Raw genomic sequence first — 21,595 nt, forward strand, 5'->3', positions numbered from 1 at the left:
TTCTGTGATAGGTGCCTGTTACTCTTCCCAAAGCTAATGGCAGTGCTTACAGTGAGCAGTGTGGAGGCACGAGGCATCGCCGTTTCCCTTAGCTGGGTGCCATGTGATAAGAAATAATGTTGGTAGTTTTTGTTGGTGTGGGCTGCTTGTGCTCTGCACGTGGATTTCTATGGAAGATGGGTGAGGCTTTCTGATCTCTCTTGTCCCTTATTAGGTGATCCTTAATGAGGAAGAATATCCCTGGTGAAATGGTGGTAGTGGAAATTGTGTAAGAGAATATGATGACAAACTTAGTTTTTACTAGCAGCTTTGTCATTGAAGTAGCATAAGAAGTTAGATTTTGCTAGAGTTCTGTAAAACAGCAACTGTCTAGAGGTAAGCCTTGAACATGGCTTCAGGTGGCAGTGCAGTTGAGGTCTCTTACAGCATGGTGTGCGTAGAGAAAGGCTTTAGCAATGGTGCTGTGAGGGAATCAAGAAGGCTGGTGAGCTGTGTGGCACAGCCTGAAGATGCTGGGGAGTGCAGCTGTGTATTTTTGCCACATGTTATCCTCAACATCTTTGTCTTCAAGGCAAAGAACAGTAATAAATGAGCAAAGAGAAGCTGTCCACTGGTGTGTCTGCAGGTTTCCCATTGTAAATCTGACATCCTTCAAGGACTCTTCAGGAAAAGCTTCCACCTGTTACTAACCCGTTCTAGTGAGTCCTGGTAGAGATGGCTAAAAATCCATCAAGTAATGTAGAAAGAGGAGTTTGAAAGGTCACCCTTTTTCACTTGAATATCCCATTTTCATGTGGTAGAACCTGTTGCAATCATAAGAGAAAGCCCTTCAGCAGAGGCTGGCCACAATCCAAGTTTCTTTTTCTGCAGTATTTGTGGGAGTGCTCAGTAGTCCCCACTGTACATCATCTGAGACTAGAGAGAAATTTTTTGCTTGGGGGGAAGAGGGGAGGGCAAGCATGCACGTTTGCTTCTAGTTTCTTTCGAGACTTCTTCCTGCTTCGAGCCTTGGTGCATACTGGAAACAAACTGATGACCTGTTTGATATGTTCTGTTGACCTGGTCTTCCCTGCCGTATCTAGAAGCAGACAAGATATGAAACTTATCTTTGTCTCTTTCTTTCGGAAGATCTTATAGTAATCCTACAAAATCATTTTCATGACCTCACTTTAATTAAAAAAAAAAAAAAAATAATAATAAAAAGAACAAAAAAAAAGGTAAGGTTTGCATGGGTGTCTTTGTAAGATCTACAGACTGTATGTGGAGAGAGCAGTAACCAGTGTAAAGCATGGCATAATTCTCTGGTATTGATTCAACTCCTCACTGAGCCTGCTTGTTTCAAAATAATGCATTTGCCGCTGCCTTCAGAAACGTTTAAGATCTTGGCTTCAGAGTTTCTAGGGCCAGTCCATAGGGTTGTTTTATCTAATAATCATCTTGCTCCAACAGGGGGATTGTAACTGCACTACATGTGCATCTAGATTTAACTAGTGACTTCGTCAGTCTTTCATAGCTGTTACGGAAGAGGTAGCTTAGGCTTTCCTTCTTTCAGGTGCTTAGGATGAAAGAATGAAAGTAATTGAATGAAACAATTGTTATCTTTGAGATGGTTTATATATTTTGTCTTTTGTTTTGTAGGTTTGGAAGGCGTTTTGAATCCCCTCTTTTGTGGCAAAGCATTATCATGATCATTACTATGTTACTGATGCTGAAACTGTGCACTGAAGTACGTGTGTCCAACGACCTGAACATAAAGCGCCGCTCTTTTTCAGGTTAGTGATGGGCAAGCTGTCACAGAGTGAGTCTTTTGGAAAGCAAATTGCACTGTGTTTTGAATGAAAGCTCTGCCTGAACTGCAACCCAGCCTCCTTTCTTGATAAATTAGTGTTTTACTACTTTTTTGAAATCCCTCTCTTCCAGATGAATACTTAAAGCTGCAGTTTTATTTTAAATAGGTCTTGGTTTAGTCTGGAAACTGAAGTTCTGATTAACATTTCATGTAATGCCCTAGGATATAGAGCTGAATTTCATATTGTTTTGCTAGCCTTGGATATCTTTTTTATTTTTTGGGATCCTGTTCTGTATAATAAACTACTTTTTCAACTATACTTTCTGTCAAGTTCATAGGTTAGATCCTGATTGTATGCTGTTACCTGAGATCCTATTTGGTAATTACCAACACTTGGTTTTGCTCATCAGAAGGGGGGGTGGCCAGCAGGGACTGCGGTGTGATTTCCCTTTCAGCTCTGCCCTTGTGAGGCCCCACCTGGAGTACTGTGTCCAGATCTGGGGCTCCCATTACAGGAAAGATGTGGAGCTGTTGGAGAGGGTCCAGAGGAGAGCCATAAACACGATCAGAAGGCTGGAGCACCTCCTCTATGAGGACATACTGAGGGAACTGGGATTGTTCAGCCTGGAGAAGAGAAGGCTGCAAGGAGACCTCATTGTACCCTTTCAGTATTTAAAAAGGGATTATAAAAAGGAGAATTGACTTTTTACTATTAGGCAGTGATAGGACAAGGGGGAATGATTTTAAGTTCAAGGAAGGAAGGTTTACATTAGATGTCAGGGGAAGTTTTGCCCAGAGAAGTTGTGGATGCTCTGTCCCTGGAGGTGTTCAAGATCTGGTTGGATGGGGCCCTGGGCAGGCTGGTCACTTGTAGATCTGGAGGTTGGTAGTGCTGCCTATGGCGAGGGGGTTGGAACTTCACAGTCCTTGAGATCCCTTCTAACCCGAGCCGTTCTGTGGTCAAAACAGGAATTGCTGTCATATCATAGATAGAAGATTGTCCTGTTGTGCACCATTTCCTTGCTTTTTTTTTTAGTGTGGAATTTATAGGAATTGTCACTTTTCTGTATCTCATTGTATTCTCTATATAGTCAAATATTCTTGCTCAGCAGAAGGCCTTTACTTTTTTTCCCTCCCAGATAGGAAACATTAGTAGTTTTTGTTTCTTACAGAAGAAAGATACGCAGTAGAACAGTATTTTGAGTTTGACTTATGGAATTTTGTATCACAATTTATTACAAACAAGATCAGAATTATCAGTTTTTTGTTAATTGTTTTGCGATTATGAGTATATAATTTATTCTTGCCATCTATTCTCTTTCCTTGCTCCCCAAAACTGAGGGTCTGATTGAGCTCCAGATATCCACAGCCTTTATTAGACTTCAGTAGATACTGGCTGTGCAGTAGAGCAATTTATCTAGTAGCTGAGGAAACTATTTCTATTCCTGCTTACTATGGAATATAGTGTGAAATTGTTAAGGTAAGCGAATTCATGTGGAACAGAGCCTGTAATGCAGTTCTTGAACACCAGCTGCCATGTCTGCTAGCATTAGTCAAGCAGGATGAATTACTTCACTTTTTTCAGCCCAGATTTAGCAGCAATTAGAATTTAAAATCCAGAGAGCATTTAGGAGAGAGACATACGCTTTCTGCCTCTCAAAGCTAGCATTTCTTGAACTTGCTGCAGGGTTTCTCTGTTTGCCTTTTTATACACACACTTGCAGCTGCCATCAGTAACCTTTGGACATAAAGGGAGGCTATTCAGTTTTGCGTATAGCTCTCTTCAAATAACTCTCCCTCGAAGACTTAGGGACTTCCAAAGGGTAATTAGTCTTTCCCTTACCTGCTAAGAGACTCTTCTTGTGTCATTTGATCCTTCCTGAAACTCAGTTTGTTACATTTAGTTAGCTAAAGAGAATACTTTTTGCCTGCTTGTGGACCTTAGTTGTTAGTCTTTAGAATGCTTGTGTCCTTTGAGACCAGCTGAAGTTGTTTTCTTAAGTGTAATTGATTTTGATGGAAGAATTATCTGAAGAATCATCAGGCGATGCAAAAGAGGCTCACGGAGGACTTTGACTCTGCCAGCTATGATGTGGTGTCTCAAAGCAAACATTTGACTAGTTTCAACAATACGAAATTTCTTTCAAGGAGGGCAGAAAGTTGGGTTTGCATTTCAAACCCAGTGTAGGTAGGAGTGAGATCTATGATTGTAATCCTACTCCTAATCTTATCTTGTGAGTTTTATGGTGGTTCAGACAAGCTGATAAATCTGTGTTCTTACTTTCTTTCCTCATAGTTTGCCAGGTCAGTGGGAAGCTTGAAGTTGGTGTTTGTCATGAACATTACAGAATACTGAGTGGAGGATGCACAGTATCTCTGTGACAGTATCATTCTTCATGTGACTGAGCTGCAATTTAAATCGTCTTTGTTTCTGTCCTCTACCTTGATGTTTCTATTAGATAATCCAGGATATTTAGGAAGTGAAGTTTTTTTCCCCTTTCTTGCATTACTAGTAAATGCTGTATTTCTTCCCTAGTCATGCTAGCATGTGTTTATCATTAATCTTGATTTATGTGGGACTTTTCCATATTTTTCCATTTTTCTCATTTCATAACGGCTAGTTCAAGACATTTTAAGCACACTCTTTGTGAAGTGTTAGGGAGCAGGCTCCTTTCATCCTGACAAGCTTGTTCTGTGTTTTCTAGCCTGATTTGTGGTATCACTGTTTTAAAATACATTTCAGTCATATTTCAGAACATAGACATAAAGCTGTTATTTACAGACTGACACAGCATGAAAAGTACAATCTCCTGTGGACTCTTTTCTAGAACTGCTTGATTATTTCTTTTAACTACTTTATGAAGAGCTCATTAGGAAAACTTCTGTCAGCTATTGTTCTCTCAGCGAAGAAGACTGCTCTGAAAGTAATGCCTCCTATTTTATCACCTTGGCCCACAGTGTCAGAATTGGATGTTGGTGGTATGGCAGTGCGTGTTGTACAGGCTTGCCAATATTCCATTATGCTGTTTTGCTGTGTGATTTAATGGCAGCAGCAGGGCAATCTGACAAAATGATGTCTGATGTGGAAGTGTGTGTGAAGTAGAGGTATGGAAATGAATTCCTCAGTGCTGAGAAGATTGTGCCTATTGATGTTCATCTGTGCTTGCTCAGTATTTCTGGAGACCGGACGATGGATATAAGCTCAGTGAGGTGCTGGGAGGTGTATTTCAGCAGTGGCAACAACAGCAGTAGCTCACCTTTGCTGTTGCAGATTTTTGAGCACTGAAAGCAGATCCTTGTATATTGCTGGCAAAAACTTGTAGCTAATAGTGACTGTTGAAAACTGGTGTTTTGTAACTGAGAATTTGCTCTGTCATCTAGCGTTATTGTGCTCTTTGCATCTGTGGTAGTTTCCATGGAAATAAATAGAAGGCATTACTTTCAGAGTGACCTACCTACTTCTCAGTGACAAGATTCTCTTTTTTCACTTCTAGTCTTGCAAAGCAGGAGCAAGTTGTGTCAGAGCCCATCTTGTTCTGCTGCTGCCTTCTGCTTTTTGCTTTGGTTGCGTAAACGTATGCTTCAGTTACATGACTTGCTCTCTCTTCAATCAGTGCCTCTTTATTTGTGCATCTGTTCTGTCACTTGTTAAACTTGACTGTGTAATCTGTTTTTAATTGTTCTGGTTTAGTGAGGGGAAAAAATAAAAGCACACAATCCACAGCAAGAGACGAAGAATAAAATCTTTAAACCACCCCAGTGGAAGGACAGCATTCTCTTCTGTATAAGAATGCTGTGAAAGCTAGTGTTACCTTGAAGAAGTCATCTGCTGCATTCAGTAGGCATGAATAATATCTTATTCTCTTTTATTCTTTATTTAACACCATTTTAATTCTAACTGGAATGTTGTACATGCAGATTTCCAGGCACTACCATTGTGATAACAGCTCTCCTTATTTGTTGCCTATGTTATATTAGTGTTGGTGCATTCACATTGATGCTGTGTTGTTGACCCAGTACAGAAAGATGCAAGGTTCAGTGGTGGTTTCTTCTGTTAAAATTGGTTTTGTTCAAAATTCTGTATTATTTCTGGGGCGTGATGGTGCTGCCATGCTACGGTCACGTATTGAAAAACAAAATCTGTTAGTCTTGACTCCAGAACCAAGACCTTTTCAGGAGGCAGAGCGCTCACAAACACAGACTGCTAAAAGCACCTAGTCACTCTCAAAAGCATTGGCAGACCAGGACAGAGACTTCACAGAGACTTCGAGTGACACCCAACCAAGTCTTTGTTTTCTTCCCCAAACTAAGCAAACCTTTGCTCTTTCTCTAACAAACATTCAATTCCAGTTATGTCCAAGGTGTTGTGGCAGGTGTTGTGGCACACGGTGCTGAATACCAGCAAACAGCTTTTATGACCAACAGGCTCTTCAACATCTTTTCACAGTGGAGCCAAGGCTCAAGTAGAACTGGTCTTCTGGTGTGGCATTAACTTTTTTTTTTCTGATCACTTACCAGTTTTGCCTTCCTTCCAGCTGCTTGTTGTCCTAACCTGCTTTATAAATTGTGTCTTATAATTGTATCTTGGATCTCCGGAAGACTGTTGATATTATCACAGAGAATCCCTCCTGCAGGATACATTGTTTTCCACTGAGGGAATTAAGGAGAGTGATAACATTTTAATATGGAGAGTGATTGCAGTTGGGGTCGACTCCATCCTTGTTAACGTGATTAGCTTAAGCTGAGACCTTTTGAAATTAGAGCAGCATAACCCACAAGAAGTAATGCAACTGATACTGTCTCAACTAGTTAAACGTGTATTTATATACTTGATGTTACTGGGGTAACAACTTCTTTTCTCTGATAATGAAAAATAGATAAGGTAAGAGTTGACTGTTTCTCTCCCTAGGTGAATTGCTGTTGAGTTGTGCACAGAAACTCCTGAGCCTTCCTGCTCTTCAACCCTATCTTAATATCACTGAGTGAGAGAGCCTTACAGAAAGCATGGAGACTAAAACTTGTTTTGTTTTGGCTTTTATATAAGCAAAATGTATTGACTGTGTAAACTTGAACTAAAAGACTGTTGCTTCATATAATCATACAAATCTATTTTGTCTTTCCTTTCTTTTTTTCCTCTCTCGACTTTTAATGTAGCTGCAGATAGTAAGGATGAAGAAATTAAAGCACCTCCCAAGAGATCTTACCTGGGTATGTACTGTACAAACCCACCTTGCATGAAGTCATCATTCCAACTGCATATTGTGCTTCACTACTTTTTTTTGTGACCGTTATTAGAAATGATTGTATGATCACTTCTATGGCAAATGTTTATGTTTTTGTGACGTATTACAGCCTGGTGTGTGGTTTTGTTTTAATTTTCTCTTCCTCACTTCCAACTTTCATAGAGGAAAATATGCTTTCAGCTCTGTTTCATAAATCAGTTTTTAATGATCAGTTGAATTCATTCCATTGTCCATTTCTACAGTTATATCCTTCCCTTTCTCTCTAAATCATAAAGCAAAATTGATACAGGGATCGATGTCTTCAGGGTTGTATTTCTTCTCTTCCAGCCCTAACTCTTGAGGAAACTAAGAAAATCACAGGAGTATCTTTCAGCATTGTTCAGAATGCTGGATGAGAAATTTCCTCTCTGATTTTTCAGCCTACATCATTGTGATGATTTATGTAGTCTCTATTTCTGGTCTTATCAACAGACTGTTAAGGAATCTGGATCTCGTTCTGAGAAATTCAGAATAACCATTAATCTGTTTATGATCTGAGTACTTTCTTGAAAGCAAAAGACCAACCATGTGAAGACTAAATAGGCTCTCTTCTAATTTAGATTTTATTCATCTTCTTGATCTCTCCTTTCAGATTTAGTGCCAAAATGTACCATGGATTGGTTGGATAGCAGTATTTTACAAGGCCTTTTTTTGTTTTCTGGACTTGGTATCAAACTTGTATTTTGCTGTTTGTCTTTGCTTGTAATAATTGCTTGCAACACTGACCAATGGAATGTAAACTTTAAACAGTCCTGTCCTTTCTGTGCCTGTCTTGCTGTTGTCTTTTTACTAGTATTCAGCAGTTCCTTATTTACAGTAGCAGAGTTAGAAACAGCTGCCTATGATCCCAGATATGATTAAGCATTTTGAAACAATCCATTTGAAGTGGTTAAAATTAAACAGAAATAAGTAACTTAATGTGACCTTTTACTCATTTGTGTGGGTGTTTGGTTTTTGTTTTTTTAAGTTGTTTTAAAAAAAAAAAAAAGAAGTACTTGGCGATTCAAATGCTTAAAAAGGTGAAGAAAACACCATAATTCTAACTAATTTAAATCTGAAGTGTTTGGTTAGTTTTATGCTCCTCAGTCAAGGGAAGGGATTGTTCTGTGCTGCTGCAGCCTCGCCTTGAGCACTGCGTTAAGTTTTGGGGCTGCAATGTGAGACACACAAAAGTGTTAGCGAGCATCCACAGGAGGGCAGTGAGGATGGTGAAGGGGAGAAAGGGCAGAGCTACGTGAGGAGCAGCTGACGTCCCTTCGTTTGTTCTGCCTGGAGAAGAAGATTCTGAGTGGAGCCTCCTGGTGACCTACATCTTCCTCGTGAGGAGAGCAGAGGGGCAAGTGCTGATCTCCTCTTCCTGGTGACCACTAATAGAGCCTCAGGGATGGCATGGAGGTGTGTTAGGGGAGGGTCATATTGGACGTTAGGTAGAAGCTCTTCACTGAGGGGGTGTTGGGTACTGGAACAGGCTCCCTCTGGCAGTGGTCATGGAACCAAACCTGTCAGAGTTCAGTAATTATTTGGACTATATTCTCAGACATATGCTTGGATTTGTAGGTGGCCCATTGTGGATCCAGGAACTGAACTTGATAATCCTTGTGGGTTTCTTCCTTCTCAGAACAGTCAGTGATTTACTGCTTTGAGGATTAATGATGAGTTGGCAAATCTGTTCTCTATTTCAGTGGGATAATTCTTACTGGAGCAAACAGTTGAGAAGTTTTGATATCTTTCTATTTAATGTGCATTCAGGAGTATGTTCTGATGCTTTAACGAGTGCTTTACATCATAGTGCAAGTCATGCCTTTGGCTGAGGGTTTAACTGAGGGAGCATTATCATAGACTTAGTACTGCACTGCCCTCTCCCTGTGTCCCACTTTCAGCCCAGACAGTGCCAACTGCACTCTGGTATTTGTTTGTTCTGAGTGATGGGTGTGTGCACAGGGCTGGGCCAGGCCCCTGGGTGGGGAAAAGTCACTGCTGTGATGTGGGCAGGAAGCTGGCTGCAAGATGGTCTGGGCAGGGCCTCGTGTGGCCCACCAGCTGCAGGTTGGGTATGCCTGGACAAGAGGTATGGACAGATGTGTAGCTCAGCACCGTGTTCCTGGTGTCTTAACAGATCTGGCTGCCATTGCCTTTGGTCTGGCCCTGCTGTAGTACCTGGAGTTTTGTGCAGCTCAGCTGTTTGTAGTCTTGTAGAAAGAAGATGACTTGAACAGATTCTGTTGAAAATACTGTGTGGCTACGAAAATACTGCTTCTGGCATGAGTACCGTGTCTAATCCTTGTTGTGGTGAAGAAATTAAACCTGTGAATAAAGTCAGAATTTTGCTTGTGTTATGTATATCTTAGCTTAGAGTAAGAAAAGCAACTTTTAGCCACATGGGGGTGCAGTTGGGTTTCTGAATCTTGAGCAAAGCCCCAAACTGGAACTTGTGAGAGAGACTCTTCTTTCAGGGCTATTCTGCCATCTGTGAAAACAGTGAATAAACAAATTGTGAGAAATCTTTTACCTCATGGTGGGAACCAGATTAATTAGTTAAACACAGTGTCAGTGATCAAACATCTGAATATTGAGATGCAATACTTGTCTCCTGATCATGCAGATCAGGGAATGTGTGCTGCAGAGGTCCTGCTTTGGAGTGTTAGAGAGACATGAGGTACTTCTCCAGTTGCTGAAGTTTTGAGCATGTCACTGCCCCTACATGCTTGATCAGATTTAGATCAGAGTGGTGAGATCTGCTCTTTAAACAGGATCATGGGATAATTTGGCTAGGGAGGGATAGCTGTGGGTACGTGGTACAGCTCCTTACTTGAAGCAGGTCCAATTAGATGAGGTTGGTCAGAGTCTTGTCCAGGTGAATTGAGTATGTCCAAAGAAATGGATTTCATAACCTCTCTGGCACCTGTGCCAGTGTCTGACTGTCCCTGTGGTGATCAAGTTTTTCATTGAGTCATACAGTGCATTGAGTTGGAAAAGAAATAACAATAATAATTCTTAATGAATGAAACTACAAATTGTTGCACTCAGCCTAACTCTTTTTTCCATTACATTTTATATCCTATCTGTCTTATTAGCCTTCTGTCATTTAAAGTGTGCTTGGAATATGAAGTTACTAGTTTCATCTAAGCAAGAAATAAGGAATGTATTTAGTAAGACTACATTTCAGAAGACCTTAATTATAAATGAAGACTTTAATGTAGAATTCCCTCGTGTTAGATATTGAAAGTCATATATTACTGAAGCACCAGTGCTTTGCTATTTTCATTACTCCATCAAGGGAAAACAAAATGTGATTTTTGACCTGAGTCATAGAATTGCTGGGATCGAACTTCTAGAGATCATCAAGTCCAACCCCCTGCTAAAGCAGGTTCCCTACAATAGGTCACACAGGTAGGTGTCCAGGTGGATCTTGAATATTTCCAGAGAAGGAGACTGCACAATCTCTGGGCAACCTGTTCCAATGCTCTGTCACGCTTACCACTGCATCACAGAAAATTGTTACCTAGAGTTTATGCTGTGTTAGCATGAGAGTGGCTTCACCCACTATTTTAAATATTGTGCTTATGCTTTTCATGGTCACAACTGTGCGCATCAAAAGTAGTATGCTCCAAAAGTGTGCAAGATTGTATAATCTGTGACTGTGCAGATAATGAAGAATTACTTCATATCTGTTGAAAAGGGTGGCTTCTGTGTGTAATGGATTTTACTGCAAAAGAAAGAGCATTTTAGATGTCGTGCTTTCAGCCTGTAATGCACAATACTGATGGTTCCTGAATATAAACAATTAGGGATAGCTTTATTTTCCTGAAAGATGTCACCTTCCTCACTGCATGTTCCCAGTTCATAAGCAGTAATTCTCACCTAAGAGATACTTACTGGAAAAGGATTGTCAAGCTCCAGACTAATGTTTTAACTAAAAAACATATATATACGTATCTGCATTGCACTCCAAGTTAGCCAGTATCCTTGGGCTGTTGGCTTTTGCGAGAAGATGAAGGAAATTGCATTTTCTGCCTGAGGTCTGTAACAGAACTGCGCAGCAGCTCATAGGTGGTGTGTATGCCATGTGAGTGGTAAGGAAGGATGAATCGGGGCAGGGGGCTGAGTTGCTTTGTCTTTCCTGTGTGTTTTTGATCTGTTGTTGGCATCAGAAAAATGTGTGCAGTCAGCTCTGTTTTGCTTTCAGCTTCATTTAGTCTGGGACTGCTTCTGTCGCTCGGTGCTTTGGGCTCAACATGGAGAAACATCTTAAATTTCAGTTTTTCATGTGAAAGAAAAGGCTTTTGACTCCCATGTCATCTGCAGAAGGTGAAGACAAGCCTGTTTGTTTCTGCTGATTGCAAAGGGCCTGAATCGCTAGCTCAGACTCTTCAGTTGGACTTCATTCAGATTGTTCAGACTTGCTGGGATGAATACTGCAGGCTGTGGTGTTGAAGATCAGCTGTGCATCATGTAATGCTTCCCACTCTCCATTACAAAGTTTTGCTTGCTAATTTTCTGAGACCATAAGTTCACAGTAGTCCTTATTAACATAGATTTTCTTTGAGTCTTTTTTTATGAACCTGCAGGCAGAAGGCATGCTGAAGAACAGAAGCCAAAAGAAACATCCCTCTGGTGCAATACCAAATTGTCACTTCTGATGTTGGTAAATTAACTGGTTGTCTGAAGAGCAATTTACAGATGCTGATGAGAATAAAATTGCCTATGAATTATTCCTAGGTACTATTCCTGAATATTGAAGAGAGAGGCATTGTGGAGAAAAGCACAGAGCAAGACATTCATTGCAAGGGCTCTTCTGTGAGGATGCTGCAGTAGCAGAGGCTTGGTTATACTAATATATACTAATGACTAAACTCTTGGCTAGTTGTGCTTTCAGTAGTATAAGAAGTCTTTCTTCTGAATTGAGTCTATTAAACATCTCTCTATGCCCACACTCTGTCTCATGCAACCTCTGAAGAAGTGCAATACATCATCTCCCTTCCTTTCCTCTTGGCATGATACTTTGATACATAAAGAAACCAGATGAGGTTTAATGAAAGCAAGTGTAGAGTCTTGTATCTGGGGAGGAATAATTGCATGCACCAGTACAGGTTGGGGGATGAGCTGCTGGAGAGGAGCCCTGCGGGGAGGGACCTGGGTGTCCTGGTGGACGACAGGTCGGCCATGAGCCAGCAGTGTGTGGAGACAGGATGTGGGGAAACGGCCGGAAACTGCAGCATAGGAAGTTCTGCACCAATGTGCACAAGAACTTCTTTACAGTGAGGTGACGGAGCGCTGGAACAGGCTGCCCAGGAAGGCTGTGGATTCTCCTTCTCTGGAGATGTTCAAGACCTGCCTGGATGCCGACCTGTGCGACCTGCTGTAGGGAACCTGCTTTGGCAGGGGGTTGGACTCGATGATCTCTGGAGCTCCCTTCCAACCCCTACAATTCTGTGATATTCTGTATGAGTTACTGATGGATATGCCTGTTCAGTAGTTGATCACTTATGGTTCATCAGTTGTCTTCCCATTCTCTCCCCTCCTGGTTCAGGGATGTGTCAAGAGGGCAGAACCCTGCATTATGTGGGCAGGAGAACCAAGGGCCGTGCTCTGTGGTGGCAGAGACATCTAATTGGGCAAGTGCTCTGTCTTCTAATTGCGTTTCTTTGTTTTTTGTTTTTTTGTTTTTAACTGGATATATTTGTAAACGGGTATAACAGCTGAAGTCTTCTGGTTGCAGCAGCAGTTGGGCTGACCTTGCTGCCAAGCAGCTTGGTATCCAAGTTTTTCCTGATGCTCCTTTTTCCCTTGTGCACCCCTAGCTCCATTTCTCCCCTCTCCTGCCCTATTCATCTTGCTGCCTCCGTTGCTAGACAAAACAGTTTCTGGGAATACATTTTGGATCAAATATGGGAATGGATTTGGCCGAAATCACAGGTTTGTTTGTTTTTTTTCTTTTTGAGGTAGAATATTGAAAAAGAGAAAAACTGGCATTCTGTGGCTTCGGTGGGAAGTATTTCAAGGAGCTAAACAGTCCTTCTGTAGCTTGAGGAGGATGAGAAGGGCTTGTACTTCTGCTTGGAAACATGAGCACCTTGTGAGTGCATTACCTCTACTGCTGTCAAAGTAATAAGGACTTAATTATTGAGTCTCCTACTGTTAGCTTTCTTTGCAGATCTTAAAGTGCCTTGAGTAATGGAACATTAAACTGCAGACATAAGGTGTTCTGGTATTCAGAAATGCACCTGGCATAACAACCAATTCTCATATCAGAGTAGGGATTAATCTGTGGTCTAACAAGTGGGAGGTTGTATGGGAAGTTCTGCAGCTCTGTTTCAGTTGGCTTCTCCACTTACAAGTGCTGTAATCAGTTAAACAGGCTGTAAGTACTCAAGTGAAACTGTGCAAGTCTCCTTCCCTTCAGATTCTTCCTGCTAATGCATTGAAGTCATTTCTGGAAGTTGCTCCTTTTTGGTCACTGTATACAGTAATTTAGGTACATGCAGATATGATGTAAATAGAATATATTTCAGCTTAAAGGTGTAAGAGAATATGGTAGACTTTGTAAGTTTAGGAAAACCTTCCACTATCAGTTATGTTTTTTTTCCTTTCCTTAGAAAGTCATATGAAGGATAAGATTATTTCCTGCTTTATGTGTGTGGAAAACTTCTTTTTCCCCAAAGTGGACTGGTTCCACAGTCAGCTTTGCAAATGTCAGGATGCTGACCTGATGTTTATGCTAGCAAATAATAAATTGTATTTGAGATTTTTCTGCTAGTGTTGGCCAAAAATTGATGAATTTGATGTTGGAGATGAGCATCAGTGCTGATGGATGGTCATGTGTTAATGAATACAGACATAGATGATTTCAATGAATGTTTGATCACAGTTGTTCATCTGTAAAGGACAGGGTTTATGCTTAAGGGGACAGTGTTTCCTGACCTCATATGTCTTGTGGCTGGTCCAGGTGGTCCACTAGGATGTAGAAAAACCATTGCTGAAGGTGCTTATTGTGAATCAGAGGAGGCAAAAATTTGAACCCATTTTCCAAGTCCCATGTGCATGTTTGCCTCTCTTCCTCCTCACCCAGGCTTTCCAAACTGTTGCTTTTGCTCCTATGTAAACAAAAGTCCTGAAATATTCTTTTTCCAGAGTTGAATTCTTATTCACCAGTCTACCATTTTGTTCTTAATTACGATTGATATGTGAAAAGAAATCCTTGTGTGGTCATTTTGAGGTATGAGCACCTTTGTAAAGGAGTTTTGAGTATTAAAGAAAATGTCTGACGTTGTCATATATGAGTCAGGGTGTGAGAGAGGCAGATGAAAAAAGAGCAGAAAGCTCCCTACGCTTCATGCATGCTTATGATAATTGTAAACCAGAACTGTTAATATTGAAAACAGGTTGTCCTGAGGTTAACTTAAGCAATTGCTGAGACGTGTTTAGTAGGCCACGTGACATTTCAGTAAAGGAAGCAGCTGCACAGTGCATTATTGTTCGGATACTAAATTAGTAGGGCCCATTTGAGGGCTGGAATTTGTCTTGCCTCATGATGAGTTACCTAGGAAACAAGGAGGGATAATTTGCTGTATTATCTGTGCAAGCTGCTGTAATCCGTGGCATTGTGGTATCTGAGGCAGGCTGGATCTGAACTAGTGCACGGCTTGGTTCTGTAGGATTTAGAATTATTTTTATTTGTCTAATTGTAGTCTTTGCATGGAGTATGATTATGATGGGTGAACGCTGTTTCCAGTATTATAATACTCTTGGTATCCTTTCAGACTTAGACTTCAAAGAATAAGCTACAGTACTATTCAAAATGAACTGTTTTCATAGAGAGTTTGTAACCCCAGCTACAAGAATGTGGAGGCAGGGCAATCTGCTCTGCACTACTCAGGTGATTCCTGTTTAGAAAAAAGTCTTTTGTCTGGAGTCCACAGTGTACAGCCTGATAGGACTGTGAGTGTAGCTTAGATAAACCATGCTGAGGATAGATAAAATACTGTTGGAATGATTGGGAAATTAGTATCTTGCTGCTGTGTGTTCTTGCTGTAGCATCCATATATATCATCCCTGCTTAGCTTACTATCTAAAAAAGGAGCTGGTTTATATAGTCAGCTTAGTATCTATCCAAAAGAAGAGTGAGCGTGGCAGTAATCTGCTGCCTTCGTTGTTAGGGTAGTTGAGAGCAGGGGCCTGACCTCAGAGCGCCTGCAGGTGAAGGGCTGGGGGGAGGGCTAGTTTATTTAGATTGAGTTGCTGTGAATTTTTTGATGCTCTTGAGCAGGAGGTGGGCAGAATCAGGAATGTTTGCGGCCAGAGTTGTCAAAGCTCCTTCTGCTGAGGTGCTTCCTGTCTTCCTTCCCTTGCTGCTCCTTGAGACGCTCTTTCTGAAGCCTGTGCTTTCACTCTCTGTGATTTATAAGGCTGTTCATGCCCCTTTCACTCCAACTTTCAAGTACATAGCTGGTTTTCCATAGCACTGATCGGTTCACTGCTACTGTATTTCAGTGGCTTTCCTAGCTATGTGATTCATCTAATTGTTAAGCTGTCTTCCTCCATCAGTCATCTTGTAAGTCAGCTAATAGCTGCTTCTCCCAGCTTTTGAGATGATTTCATGGAGACAGCATGTGTGAAGGATGGTCAGTGCATTGGAGTAGAAAGAGGAGAGTTGTCTTCTGTACTGAACAGAGCGCAGAAATAGCAGTAACACGGTAGGTAAATTCAGTACTGATGTGTTTGAGAAGGCTAATTTTCCTCACAGAGGAAATGCAGCCCTATACTTCGAGGTATGTTGTGCTGAGGAACAGTATGGAAAGGGAGTGAGAAGCTCTGAGATGGGGCCAGTGCTGGAAGAAGATAAGGCGGATATTGCCCCACTCTCATGTAACTTTTTGAGGTGAGCTTGATACGACAAAATGGAGATCTGGTATAAGAGATGATAAAAGCTGGTGACACCACATCAAATGAGGTGAGGAGAAGTAAGCTGAGTATGTGCTTTCAAAGGAAATAAAAGAGAGATTTCATTAAATGATTACGATTTGTTTTACGTAGGCTGGGATGTTATTTTCAAAAGATTTAAGACTCTCTGGGTTATTTCACTTCTGAAGAGGAAGAAGAGACAATGTTTGGATACCAGTGTGAAGGCCAAATAAGAAGGGGATATAGGACGGGAATGTTTTAAGATTGACACATGAAGAGATGCTTGAATACTGTGGTAGCAGGGCTGTGCAGGTGCCAGAAAGTATGTAGGGATGCAGAAATTCCCAAATCACAGGCCTGAAGGAACGGAGACAAAAAGCGGTGATAGTAGTATCTTCATCTATGCAAGATGAAGGATTCCTTGATTTATTTTATTTTATTTTTTAAGAGGAGGGGGTTTGAATTAGAGCCAGAGATTCTCGATGCTAAACTCTCATTTCCTCTCTTTTGAGGAGACTTGGGTGAAAGACAGTAAGTTCCTCTTCAGTTCCAGTGAATGTAAAAGGCACGCTGTCTCCACACAGCATGTTGAAGATTTCTATCATTTCTTCAAAAAATGAAGAAAGAAAATCTAAATGTATCAGTTTTAGCTCTCTAGTGCTAAATCTTTTTGTCTTTCTGAAAGAAAGGAAGAAAGTGCTAGCTGGATACAGAGCTGGTAGGAAGTTATGTATCACCCAGTAAGTCATTTGAAGCCTTCCAGTTCTTGCAACACCAGTTATTTCCTGAGTGCCTTGTGATGTATGCAGGAATTTCAGAAAGGAGGTGAGAGAATCTCACCAGCTGGCTGGGAGCTGTTGGGAATAGGCAAGGTGAGAGGTGCTGACCCATGGGCGTCCAACCTCTTGGCTTACCTGGACTGTGTTGTGTGAAAAAGACTTGTTTAGAGCTGCTTTTACAAAGATTGCTCTGAAAGTAATGTCTCCTAATTCCATGGAGGAAACTGCATCAGATACAAATATCATAGTAATGCTACTTAATAGAGCAAATTCTCAGCTACAAAGCATTCTTTTTCAACAGTCACCAGTATTAGCTATGCATTTTCACCAGCCATGAACAAAGGCCTGCATGCCATGCTGGTGACAATCTGCTCCAGAAGAGAGAACCTGCTGTCGCCACTGATGCAATGCACTGCCCACCACTGCACTGTGCTTACATCCACTGTTGGCCCTCCACAAGTGTTCAGCAAGCCTCAGTGAATGTCAATGGGTGCAATTTTTTCAGCATAGAAGAATTAATTTCCACGCCTCTGCTTCATACACACCTCCATGTCAGATGCCATTTTGCCAGATCACCTCTTTACTGCCATCTGTCACATAGCAGCAAAATGTAATGGAATTTTGACAGGAAGGTTGAACCTCTGCTGCCACACAGCTGACATCCATCTCTGACATCGTAGGCAAACGTAATAAAGTAGGAGGCATTACTTTCAGATCAGTCCTTGTGAAATACATAAAATATAGCTAATGCATATACACAACAAAACTTATTTTAATTTTTAATGTTTTTTTCATAAAACATATAAAAAAGAGAGCAACAAAAACATAAAACTAGTGGGACATGCGAACTTGTTTTAGTGCAACTAACGCATCAAGATGGTGCGATGGCAGTAGTTGCCATTCTTAGCTTTCAAGCTGTTCATCAGGTTTTTGATGCAATTTTATTCTTCCCGTTCTTCATCTTTGAAAACAGTTGTTCACAAATGTGCATACTTCCAAGAAGTGGTAACATGAGTAAGATGTGACAGCGAAGTGAGGGCGATTTCTCTCTGGTAAGATAAGCCTTGTAAAAGAACGATAAAGAGATCGGATCAAATTTTTGATTGCAAACCTATACATTCCATTTGAAATGTCATACATAATGTGTTCGTGTCAACTGAGTCTCAAATATACAAAAAAATGGATTATTTTTTTTGGCCATCTTGAAACTTACTCTCAAATTCTTTTATCAAAAGGCAAAGCACAGCTGCATGTTTTTTTCTCTTCACAGGACTGTGTTTAGCCAACGTATCACAAGGCATACAGTTGTTTGCCATAACTTGAGTGAGTACAGCACCCTCCTCGTACCCTGGTTTTAGCCCAGATAGGGTTAATAGCATACTGATGTTTGGCTGTTGGTGCATGCCCAGGATGCACAGCAGAGCTGCCATGATGGTGTGGAGCAGGGGGCAGGCTGCACTGTGAGCAGTGCCAGACAGTGCCCTGCTAACCCGCCTGCTTGTCTGCATCCTGCTGCAGCCCTGAAATTGGGATTGCTGGGAGACAAGTGATGCTGGAGGCAGGAGGGATCTGGTACTGCTGTTGATTGCAGTGCCAGAGCATACCCAGGGGCAGTCAACCAACATGTGTGGTCTGAGTATGTGTGTGGTCTGAGTTCGTTTCTCTTCTCAGCCAGGGATTGCAAGTCTGTTTTCCAGCTGGTCTGCCAGTTGGCCTTGTTGCTGAGCTGAGCTAAGGAGGGGCATCACATCTGCCTGCTGCTCAGAGATGAACCCTTTCACAGTGGAGATCACAAGCTTCCTGAGGCAAAGAGCGTGTGAGAAGGAGCCTGTCTCATCATAGCCCAGTGGTTAAGATTGATAGAACAGCAAATTGTAAGTCTTAGCTCCTGCATCCTTGAACAGTGTGTGCATTTTACAGACCATGGGTAATAACCTGAAATTTCCCTAGCCGCAATTTGTAACTGTTCCAGGTTGGCTGAATTAATGTTATCAGTCCCTTTCACAGCGCCTGTTGTTAAGGTGGGGATTGGATATTTGACTGGAAACTCATCTACTTTGCAAGGATAGGCTGTTTCAGGACCTAGGATAGATGTTGTTATAGGGTATTCAGCAATTAGGGTAAGGGATAATGATTTTTAACTGAAACAAACTAGATTTAAATTACATTTTAGGATTAAACTTGCTACTGAGATAGAGGTGAGGTTCCATTTTTTGGATGTCAGTCTTTGCTTCACTTTCCCAAAAGAACTAAAGTGGTAGCTGACATCATAAAATGCTTTTTAGCTAAATATGACTTAGCTGTCTGAGCCTCTGTGTCATCTTCAAGCGAGAGTCAATGTGCATCACTTAAGCGTTAATTCTACACCAGAATCTTGAGTTTCCTACTTACAGTTTGGCTTGATTAATGTTAACCACAACTGTTGGCAGTACTGTTTCTGTCTGCTTTATATTTTTCATATCTAACATGCAATATGCCTCTCAGAGGAGGTCTTTTAATTTCATCTTTATTTACCCTCAGTCTGTGTAGACTTTTCTCCACTTACTGCACAAAAGATCAGCTGAGCTGCTCCTTCCATGGCATCAATAGGATTTTCCAGCGTAAGTCTCTCATCTATAAATGGATCAAGATGTTTAAAATGCGGCTCCCTGTGTGGATTAAAGACCTCAAGCATGGGTAATAAGATTGTACCTTTCACTGCAGTAATGTCAGTTAGATCAATCCAGGGCCTTAGTGACTGGGAGTTACCGTTTCAGCTGAATTGACTAAGGCTACAAATTCGTGTCATGGATTTTATTCTGGGCAGGACGAGGATCTTGTGAACAGTGGAGTGAACGCTGCAAGCAGTGCCTGGCCATTTCAGAGAATAGAAAGAAATGCATCTGGTCTTGGTCAGATTTTGAGATGTTTGGTAGAAACATATGGTGGTGTGGTAGAGTTCCCTGTTTTACCTTTTTAGAGAAAAAGAGTGACATCTGCAGAGGAGACAAAACTGGGACCTACGTTAAAGGACAGATATGCTACTACTTTTTATTTTTTTCCTTAGGTAAGCCATTCTTTTTTTTCCTGGAAGTAGTTGGTTATGTGCAGTGTCCTAAAATAGACTACAGCATTTGGAAAGTAAATCCGTTAAATAGAACAACTAGAGATTACATATTGGACTGTTTCTAACACAATTCAGATATTTTTCTGAAAGGCTAATGCAAATATTCTGATTGCTCTTCTCTCTCTTTTTTCTGTTCTTTCAAGGAAAACATTATCAAGCAAGTTATAATAGAAACTAGAACTGACTCAATCTAGTATAGTGAAAGAGACGCTGTAGGGTTTTGGGCAAGAGGCTGACTAAACAGAAGAGAATCTGTCTCTTTCCTTTTAGTAATTAACTATTGCTTCAGCTGGAGCCCCGTGTCACATACCAGTTCTCTCATCTAAGTACGTTATTATAACAGAACTAATGCTAAAGATTTTCAGGGCAAGAATGATGACTAAATGACCTAAACACCAGATTTCTTGTCTGCCCAGTACTAGGCTCAGAGATGTGAGTACCTAACATGAATGAACATGCACTTCAGTACAGCAGTACTGAATAAGCACATGTCAGTGTTCACACGGCTTTGGTGAGGTCAGCTACAAAATCCATGGCCTTATGCAAGTACTTAAACATGTGACTGCCTCCTGGATTTTGTAGCTGACTGCACAGAAGCCATGTGAACACTGACACAAACTTGTAATTTTGGCACCTGCATGTTGGTATGATTCGTTCATTTCTGTTAATAAGATTAATTTGGGGAAATAAAGAATTGCTGTACAATGATAAATATCTTAAAAAGGATCCTTGAGCATGTGTAAAACAAAGGGAGAAACTCAATGTATGCAGGGCAACTCTGAGAGCTGCACTGAGGGTTTAGTAAGTGAGGGGCTGAGGGTCCTGCATGTAGAAGGTGCCACGCAAGCAAGTTTCAAGCTGAGCCTTAGGGTTATGATTCAAGATATAATGACTGTATAGGCAGCTTGAGAGCCAAGATGGTCTCTCCTACAGGTGGTACTGTCTGGAGGAGTAAGGTTTATGTGCCCTTGCCTATGGCTGCTGCTAGCTGCTGATTTTCTGGTATTGGTCTGAATCCATGTTTGGAACACTACATAATGTTGAATGACCCTTGCTGGAAAGTCAGTTCAGGTCTTCCTCCTAGTGTGCTTGAATGCAAGAGGTCTGAATTACAAAAAACGATTTTCTTTTTAAGGGCTAAATACCAGTGCTTGAAGTGTTTTTAAAAGGGCCTAAGATTCTTTGAGAAGCAATCTGGTAGAAGTAAATATTGCATCTTACTTGAAAAACATTAGTAGCTCTCCTCTTCTGGAGTGGACGTTGCTTTTCAAATGGCCAGATTTTTCTCTCACCTATTTTATTTCTGCTGTTAATTATTCTGTCCCCATAGTAAGCCCTAACACCTCTTTATCAGAGATTGTCTCTTGCTATTTTAAAGTTGGAATAGTGTCAAATCTGTTCTGTTAAGCCATTTGCTTGGTATTGCTCAAGAAACTGAGAATACCGTGGCAAAATTGAGTGAATTTCCCTTGTTCTCCCCCTCACTACTTTATGTTAGAATGAGGATAGAACAGAACAGTTCAGTTAGAATGGACCTTGCAAGATGACGAAGTCCAACTGCCTGACTTCTTCAGGGCTAACCAAAAGTTAAAACACATTTGTGAGGGCGTTGTTCAAACATGTTTTGAACGCTGATAGGTTCATGGAACATCAACCACTTCTCTAGCAATCCTCTCCCGTTGTCTGTCCACCCTCATGGCACAAATACAGGTCAGCAAAGTGGAGGGAATAGAAAGTC

The 21,595-nt window shown here is 41.1% G+C and overlaps 1 protein-coding gene across 2 annotated transcripts in view; it reads left to right on the plus strand.

Annotated features, from left to right (window-relative positions):
• SLC66A2 (solute carrier family 66 member 2) overlaps positions 1-21,595 on the plus strand; it is a 55,812-nt gene that overhangs the window by 12,288 nt on the left and 21,929 nt on the right. The window contains exons 2-3 of one of the 2 annotated variants that reach the window (XM_052697707.1): positions 1,639-1,772; positions 6,944-6,997. In XM_052697707.1, the coding sequence (XP_052553667.1) occupies positions 1,639-1,772; positions 6,944-6,997 (188 nt within the window). The remainder of the gene's footprint in view (positions 1-1,638; positions 1,773-6,943; positions 6,998-21,595) is intronic. The other variant, XM_052697708.1, reaches the window with a different exon arrangement.

This window comes from Tympanuchus pallidicinctus, unplaced genomic scaffold (assembly GCF_026119805.1).
Source record: "Tympanuchus pallidicinctus isolate F22 unplaced genomic scaffold, pur_lepc_1.0 scaffold31, whole genome shotgun sequence".
Lineage (NCBI taxonomy): Eukaryota > Metazoa > Chordata > Aves > Galliformes > Phasianidae > Tympanuchus > Tympanuchus pallidicinctus.